Source organism: Oratosquilla oratoria, chromosome 32, assembly GCF_046742065.1.
Source record: "Oratosquilla oratoria isolate Oo_2021 chromosome 32, ASM4674206v1, whole genome shotgun sequence".
Taxonomy (NCBI): Eukaryota; Metazoa; Arthropoda; class Malacostraca; order Stomatopoda; family Squillidae; genus Oratosquilla; species Oratosquilla oratoria.
Window position 1 is genome coordinate 31,687,120 of NC_134808.1, and position 9,842 is coordinate 31,696,961.

A 9,842-nucleotide genomic window follows, 5' to 3' on the forward strand; every position below is an offset into this window, starting at 1 on the left:
ACCACGTGACGCACTAAACGGGCAACACCACGTGACGCATAATACGGGCAACACCACGTGACGCATAATACGGGCAACACCACGTGACGCATAATACGGGCAACACCACGTGACGCATAATACGGGCAACACCACGTGACGCATAATACGGGCAACACCACGTGACGCATAATACGGGCAACACCACGTGACGCATAATACGGGCAACACCACGTGACGCATAATACGGGCAACACCACATGTCACAAAATGGGACCACGTGACGTCACAAAATGGGACCACGTGACGTCACAAAATGGGACCACGTGACGTCACAAAATGGGACCACGTGACGTCACAAAATGGGACCACGTGACGTCACAAAATGGGACCACATGACGTCACAAAATGGGACCACGTGACGTCACCAAACATGTGGCGTCACGTTATAGCCTACGAGGTCATGTGGTTGACAACTTCGAGCTCGTCTTCCCTGGATCTCCTAACTGGATACAATGTTACTGTGTCACGTGCGTGTCATGGTCTCGTGTGTCGTGTGCGTGTATGCCTGCGTCGTGAGTCGTGACGGAGGAGGAGGAGGAGGGAGAGGGGGGGCCGTTTCTGGAAATTCGGTGGAAATACCATGAGTCATCTCGGCAAATAGAGAGCTTCTTACAATAATTTTACTATTCTGTGAGTAGACGTGCTCCCATTTTGAGTGTGTCTGTACATCTGTGCGCCTGTACATCTGTGCGCCTGTACATCTGTGCGCCTGTACATCTGTGCGCCTGTACATCTGTGCGCCTGTACATCTGTGCGCCTGTACATCTGTGCGCCTGTACATCTGTGCGCCTGTACATCTGTGCGCCTGTACATCTGTGCGCCTGTACATCTGTGCGCCTGTACATCTGTGCGCCTGTACATCTGTGCGCCTGTACATCTGTGCGCCTGTACATCTGTGCGCCTGTACATCTGTGCGCCTGTACATCTGTGCGCCTGTACATCTGTGCGCCTGTACATCTGTGCGCCTGTACATCTGTGCGCCTGTACATCTGTGCGCCTGTACATCTGTGCGCCTGTACATCTGTGCGCCTGTACATCTGTGCGCCTGTACATCTGTGCGCCTGTACATCTGTGCGCCTGTACATCTGTGCGCCTGTACATCTGTGCGCCTGTACATCTGTGCGCCTGTACATCTGTGCGCCTGTACATCTGTGCGCCTGTACATCTGTGCGCCTGTACATCTGTGCGCCTGTACATCTGTGCGCCTGTACATCTGTGCGCCTGTACATCTGTGCGCCTGTACATCTGTGCGCCTGTACATCTGTGCGCCTGTACATCTGTGCGCCTGTACATCTGTGCGCCTGTACATCTGTGCGCCTGTACATCTGTGCGCCTGTACATCTGTGCGCCTGTACATCTGTGCGCCTGTACATCTGTGCGCCTGTACATCTGTGCGCCTGTACATCTGTGCGCCTGTACATCTGTGCGCCTGTACATCTGTGCGCCTGTACATCTGTGCGCCTGTACATCTGTGCGCCTGTACATCTGTGCGCCTGTACATCTGTGCGCCTGTACATCTGTGCGCCTGTACATCTGTGCGCCTGTACATCTGTGTCTACACCTGTGTCTACACCTGTGTCTGTACAACTGTGTCTGTACAACTGTGCGTGTACATCTGAGCGCCTGTACATCGGTGTCTGTCTGAACATCGGTGTCTGTCTGTACATCGGTGTCTGTACATCGGTGTCTGTCTGTACATCGGTGTCTGTCTGTACATCGGTGTCTGTCTGTACATCGGTGTCTGTCTGTACATCGGTGTCTGTCTGTACATCGGTGTCTGTCTGTACATCGGTGTCTGTCTGTACATCGGTGTCTGTCTGTACATCGGTGTCTGTCTGTACATCGGTGTCTGTCTGTACATCGGTGTCTGTCTGTACATCGGTGTCTGTCTGTACATCGGTGTCTGTCTGTACATCGGTGTCTGTCTGTACATCGGTGTCTGTCTGTACATCGGTGTCTGTCTCCGTGTCCGTGACTGTGCGTGTCCGAGTGTGTGTGTGTGTGTGTGTGTGTGTGTGTGTGTGTGTGTGTGTGTGTGTGTGTGTGTGTGTGTGTGTGTGTGTGTGTGTTTGTGTGCGTGTGTGTGTGTGTGTATCTGTGCGTGTGTGTGTGTGTGTGTGCCTGTCTGTCTGTCTGTGTGTGCGCCTGTCTGTGTGTGTGTATGTCTGTCTGTGTCTTTGTGTGTGTGTGTGTGTGTGTGTGTGTGTGTGTGTGTGTGTGTGTGTGTGTGTGTGTGTGTGTGTGTGTGTGTGTGTGTGTGTGTGTGTGTATGTGTGTGTGTATGTGTGTGTGCCTGTCTGTGTGTGTGCCTGTCTGTGTGTGTGCCTGTCTGTGTGTGTGCCTGTCTGTCTGTGTGTGTGCCTGTCTGTCTGTGTGTGTGTGTGTGTGTGTGTGTGTGTGTGTGTGTGTGTGTGTGTGTGTGTGTGTGTGTGTGTGTGTGTGTGTGTGTGTGTGTGTATTCACCTCGGATCTGCTGCAGTCTCTGTCGAGACAGCCAGACACCACCCTACGGCAGTGAGCTCAGAGCTCCTTATTAGCCGATCTCTGGGTAGGTCTGAGACCACTCACACACCACACACCGGGACAGCAAGGTCACAACTCCTTGACTAACGTCCCGTACCTACTCGCTGCTAGGTGAACAGGGGCTACACGTGAAAGGAGACGAACCCAACTTATCTCCGCCCGACCGGGGAATCGAACCCCGGTTCTCTGGCTTGTGAGGTCTGTGTGTGTATCTGTATGTGTGTCTGTGTGTGTGTGTCTGTGTGTGTGTGTCTGTGTGTGTGTGTCTGTGTGTGTGTGTGTGTCTGTGTGTCTGTGTGTGTGTGTGTGTGTGTGTGTCTGTGTCTGTGTCTGTGTCTGTGTGTGTGTGTCTGTGTCTGTGCGTGTGTGTGTGTGTCTGTGTCTGTGCGTGTGTGTCTGTGCGTGTGTGTCTGTGCGTGTGTGTCTGTGCGTGTGTGTCTGTGCGTGTGTGTCTGTGCGTGTGTGTCTGTGCGTGTGTGTCTGTGCGTGTGTGTCTGTGCGTGTGTGTCTGTGCGTGTGTGGTTTGTATTACAGACAGACAGACAGACGGACGGACGGACACACACACACACACACACACACACACACACACACACACACACACACACACACACACACACACACACACACACACACGTTGCATATATTCATATGTAAAACTTACTATTCTTCATTCATATTTTTATTTACCAATCTATAATTCTCATTCAACCCTCTTTTCGTCTATTTTTCACTTATTCGTTTAATTATCTATACTTTGATTATCTTAAATCCGGCCTCTGTACAACCCTAGCCATTTCGTGCCGGCAAGAATTACCGCTGCATTTCGTTCACTCTCAATACATTTCGTTCGTCTCAACACTTTCCGTTCGTACCGAGGGGCCCTTTTCCTTTTGTCCTGGCTACCGTCAGTCTATTCCATTCATCACCCGTGGGTCCTCCCGTCTCGTGCGAACTCTGAAGAACGACCCAATTTGCTAAAAACGCAAAACGAAACAGGTGGGCACTTCCTGAACGAGCGATAAGGGAGCCACAGTGCCACTCTCGTCAGTACCGTGACAAGCGCCAAGCTGGCACGCTCCAAGTCCGTTAGGTTCGGGGAGTGTAGTCGTCGCGACTTACTTGCGCCGCAGAGTGATGGAAATCCACCAGGAGCAGTTTTAGAAAGGGTAATTAATATGTTTGGATTATGGCCTGACAACTTCTACGCTATCACTTAATGGTGGTGGTGGCGTTGGCAGTGACGTTGGCAGTGGTGGCGTTGGCAGTGGCGGCGTTGGCAGTAGGATAAAAGCTTCATGTTCGAGTAGGTGGGGGGCTGATGGCGGCTGGGACAACGTAAGTGTTGTAAACAAATCTAATCTTTTCCGTTTTCTTTATTTTCATTATATATTCGCCCCAACCACATCTTTTATTACATTTATTGTGTTTTTTTCTTCTTTCTCTATCCCTCCCCCCCTCTCCCCCTCACTTCCTCTCGCCACCATGGCGTCACGGGGGTCTCTCCTCGCAGTTTCGAAGATTATTATAGATTAATACGAATCCATTTCAACTGTCACGTCATCATCAATGACGTCATAAGGGCACAACACAAGTTTCCCCTCTACTCGAAAATTTGAAAATTGAACTATAACGACACAGTCTTAGATTTATTTAGAAATACTAACTTGCACGACATTCGATTCCACGCTGTTCAAATTGTAGACATTTTGTCTGAGTCGTCATATAAACTGTCTCCATATAAAAAAGATCGTTCACAGAATTGAACTAATTTCATTCTTGGCCAAAACTTTACGAATAGGGACTTAACTTATTATTTCTGTAACAACACACCACATTCCCTTAGTTGCTTGGGTGTCCATTGGCACCACAAATTCAACTTAAAACGTGTTTGTATGAAAAAAATCATATTAGACCTTTCCATTTTTTTTTTATCTTTGAACCTACCTTCCCTTAAAAAAATCTTGCCCTATACTTGCTATACTAGCGGTCGCCAAGCGATTTTAATCAGTTTGAGGAATCCCGCCTTACCCTAAATAGATAAGTAAACAAAGATGAATGTACAGATAGATAAAAATATATAAATAGATTAACCTCTTCCGTTGGGTCTCGAATCATTGGCTATGCGTCTGCGTACCACAAGCCAATGACGTTACCGTCGCACCATGCTGATCGTACAAAAGAAACTCTCTAGAACTTGACCTGACCATTCCCCAACGACACTCGCATGATACAGTACGTCATCTTAATTTCATCGAGTCTTTATACAGAAGACCCACCCGACAAGTGTATGAAGTTGCGATCAATAGATTAACAAGCTATGGCCCTGGGACTATCGACTGCGACTGCTTACCACAAGGAACCCGCACAGTCATCTGGTTGGACCATTAGCCTGCTCTGTCTGTCTGCCTTCCAGAGCTGGCATTCATAAGCACTTGAATTGCAAGCGGAGGACGCAGCTGTGAATGTGTGTCGCCTGAGGAATGTGGGGATCTGCAGGTAAGCGTCGTGGTGGGGGGACACTTTCTTGTGAATGGAAGCGATGTGGAGGTAAGGTAGGAGAGGCGAACGGACATCCGCAATAGCTCCAGATATGATGACTATAATTATTACAATGATTATCATTACTCGTTCTACTATTACAAGTGTTACTCGTATATATACATGTACATACAACACACACACACACACACACACACACACACACACACACACACACACACACACCATTATATATATATTATATATATATATATATATATATATTATATATAATATATATAATATATATATATATAACGTATACATGTACATACACGTATGCACATATGTATGCACGTATCTGCACACATGTATACACGTGTATGCATATGTTATTATGTACACGTGTATGTGTAGCTCTCCTTTCCGTATAATACAACTAGGTAAATACACACGCACACACACAGACGGGCACGCACACGCACATATACGCAGGTATGCACTTACATGCATACACATGTAAACACACGGGCATGCACATGTAAACACACGGGCATGCACATGTAAACACACGGGCATGCACATGTAAACACACGGGCATGCACATGTAAACACACGGGCATGCACATGTAAACACACGGGCATGCACATGTAAACACACGGGCATGCACATGTAAACACACGGGCATGCACATGTAAACACACGGGCATGCACATGTAAACACACGGGCATGCACATGTAAACACACGGGCATGCACATGTAAACACACGGGCATGCACATGTAAACACACGGGCATGCACATGTAAACACACGGGCATGCACATGTAAACACACGGGCATGCACATGTAAACACACGGGCATGCACATGTAAACACACGGGCATGCACATGTAAACACACGGGCATGCACATGTAAACACACGGGCATGCACATGTAAACACACGGGCATGCACATGTAAACACACGGGCATGCACATGTAAACACATGGGCATGCACATGTAAACACATGGGCATGCACATGTAAACACATGCATACACGCGCGCACACACGCACACACACACGCACACACACACACACACACACACACACACACACACACACACACACACACACACACACACACACACGGACACGCGCACACACCCACACGGACACGCACCCACACGCACACACACACACGCACCCACGCGCGCGCACACACACACACACACACACACACACACACACACACACACACACACACACACACACACACACACACACACACACACACACGGACACGGACACGGACACGGACACGGACACGGACACACCTGATACAAAAGCGGGGTTACTACGAGTATAGCTCTTCTCGTAGAATACAACTAGGTAAAATAAAAACACGCGTGCGTGCGTGCGACACGCACGTGCACACGCACACACGCAACACACACACACACACGCACACACACGCACACACACACACACACACACACACACACACACACACACACACACACACACACACACACACACACACACACACACACACACACACACACACACACACACACACACACACACACACACGGGCACGCGCATGCACACGTACGTGACGGTGACTTGACTGAGGAATCGATTTCCGGTAAGGATTTGATTGAAAGATTTTCTTCAGCTCTCATGTATACTTTAGTTCTGGGTAACGTCATTGGAATACCTTTTTTTTTTGTACATTAACCCGCAATCCCCTAAAAAATCTTGCCAGACACCGTGAAGTTTGTCTGAATTGTTTTTAATTTGCACTTACCTTCCATGTTGTTGTTCCAAGTGCCATACTCGATGTTGTCGTTGCTCTCGGCGCCCAGGATCTCCGTTGTGGCCGACGAGCTCTCTCCAAAGCTCGCATCCAGCACATTTCGTAACCAATTCATTTTTACGAAATGAAATTCAACTTGGGATTTCCAACACAAAATAACAATTGAACGGAAACAAATTTGTTTTTTGGAGGTTTTGGTTTATGCAAATACTACTGAATCAATTTCAAGTCTATTTTTATCACTTTTTTTAAACAGAAGAAAACGATATTACGTCACTTTCTGGTCACAGAAAAATATTTAAACTAAAGAACTGGAAGAAGAAAACGATATTACATCACTTCTCGGTTACAGCAAAACTAAACACTTTTTTATGTTTGAATTCAGAGTTTTATTCTTCACACAAGATATATACAGACGATTTTCTTCCACGGAACTATTTGTTACACCTGCACGCACAGCCGAACACTGAAATTACCTTGCTCAGGGAAGTTGGGAGAGGGTGGGAGGAGGAGTGAGCGATGGGCACTGTAATGCGCGCGCACGTAGAATAGCCTACGTCACAAATTGCCAATCCTTCCTCGCGAAAATGTAAACAAGCTGTGGAAGTTGAACGCGAAATTGGTAAATCAGGCCAATTATTGAAAGGAGTAATGGGTCTAGTTAGATCCAATTTGTGGTCGATTGTTTGTACTTTTACTCACTTGGTGATCTATAACCGTTTTTGAAGCGTCTCGCCATGTCTTTCTATCCTGTGCCACCTCCTTCCATTCTCTTGGTTCTGTTCTGCATATCTGAACATTTTCAACGCATCTCCTCCAGTTCTTTTCTAGGTCGTCCAAGTGGTCGTGTTCCACGCACTTCACTATTGAGGAGCACTTTCTTTGGCCATCTATCTTCTTGCATCCTTGTTACGAATACCCGAATTAGAAATATGCAAAAGAACAACTGTGTACAGACATAAATGTTTAGTTTTTGGTTAGGTTTGGGTGTACATAAGAACACACACACACACACACACACACACACACACACACACACACACACACACACACACACACACACACACACACACACACACACACACACACACACACACACACACACACACACACACACACACACACACACACACACACACACAATTTTCCATTTAGATTCATAATTACTTGAAACAGCTTAGATGGTGATATAGCCCAACAGTTAGATACTCGAAGATATATACCAAGTTGAAAATGTACATGAACTTGAATTGGAGAGTAGGAGACGGGACCTCACGAGTTTTGCTCCTTTCCTGTATACTAAAATTAGGTAAATACAATTAAGTAAATGTGTGTGTGTGCGCGCGCGCACACACACACACAACTGTCAAAGCGTGGCTGTGCTTGTTCTAACCAACCCAGATGTTCAGAGTGAACAGTGTTCTCTTTACATATATATAACAGTTAAAGATGTGATAATCTGCGTGTGCCCGAGTTCAATCCCCAACGGCCATACCTTGGTTATCCAAACACACAAACTCGCACTGTACTCTGTGGCACTTAAGGCAAAGGTGACGGCTTCGGCCGCAGCTAATCAGCGCCTCCTGTCGTAATCTCCTCAATTTCCTGTTGACGTCATCAACTCTCTTCCGCTCCGAGCGGACCCGATGATGACTAATTTGGTCGGAACATTAAATCAACAGAAGGTTGTGTATAATCCTTTTCCCACACACTCTTACATACATACATACATAATACATACATTAATACATACATACATACATGCATACATATATGCATACATACATACATACATACATACATTAATACATACACATATACATACATACATACATAATACATTGATACATACATATATACATAAATATACACATACATGCATGTATACATACATATATTCATACATACATTTTAACTGTATCCTCATGCCTCAGGGCGATTTGTATGCTAAGTTCCTTCGGACTGAAGACAACATGAAACGAATTTCCTTGAAAAGATTGTGCAATAGTCCTTGATTTGATCAGACTTCTGAATTGTTATTCTTGAAAAAAAGAAAATTTCTTGCTTTATAATGGTATTGGGTAAGATAGCTGATTAGACATTTTATTTCATCTTATTTTATCTGTTAATTTATTCATTCATTCGTTTGTTTGTTCGCCGATTCATTTATTCATTAATTTTTCAATTAATTTATTCAGTTATCCATTCATTCGTTTATTCATTTATTAATTTGTTGATTTATTAATTTATCTCGCTATTCGTTTATTCATCTGTCTATTTACTATCATTACTTTTGCCAATATTCTGGATCAGATGGAGACGTCTTCCAACATAGGCTGATTTCAATATATGAACACCCCGCCAAAAAAAACCTTGAAAATGTAACCGAATCTTGTTTAATTCGTAAACATAAAAGGGAAGAGAGAGAGAGAGAGAGAGAGAGAGAGAGAGAGTTCACGTGTGATATCTTCGGCTTGATGACCAATATTTACTGAAGTTGTACCTTCTCTTATCTGGGGCGGCGACATGACGTCACGTCGTTCCATTGTGCGTCTGAGTCATAGCCGCCGAACTTCGTTTTCACCTTCAGGAGTAGCGAGTTTGGTGCGTTTTTTCTCGGCGATCTGAGTCTGACCTTCACGCCTGCGTGCTCAGGCCTGCTCGCTCTCCTGCTGCTCTTGTTGCCCAGTCACCGTGTCCCTAACTCTGACACAAAAATGTGTCGGATATCGGTGACTGATTCATTGTGATTCTTGTTACTGATCGCTCAATCACTGATTCGGTTTTCCTCAATGAATATAGCTATTTTATTGAACATATAGAACCTTGGACATAAAAGAATATATCGGTATATATATATATATATATATATATATATATATATATATATATATATAATGTGTGTGTGTGTGTGTGTGTGTGTGTGTGTGTGTGTGTGTGTGTGTGTGTATGTGTGTGTGTGTGTGTGTGTGTATAATATACTAGACCACCCGTG

The 9,842-nt window shown here is 45.6% G+C and overlaps 1 protein-coding gene across 1 annotated transcript in view; it reads right to left on the reverse strand.

Annotated features, from left to right (window-relative positions):
• Window positions 1-7,289, reverse strand: part of Pi4KIIalpha (phosphatidylinositol 4-kinase II alpha) — a 209,697-nt gene extending 202,408 nt beyond the window's left edge. Inside the window, exon 1 of the mRNA XM_076213938.1 lies at window positions 6,839-7,289. Within this exon, the coding sequence (XP_076070053.1) occupies window positions 6,839-6,962 (124 nt within the window). The 5' untranslated portion in view covers window positions 6,963-7,289. The remainder of the gene's footprint in view (window positions 1-6,838) is intronic.
• Window positions 7,290-9,842: the final 2,553 nt, after the last annotated feature.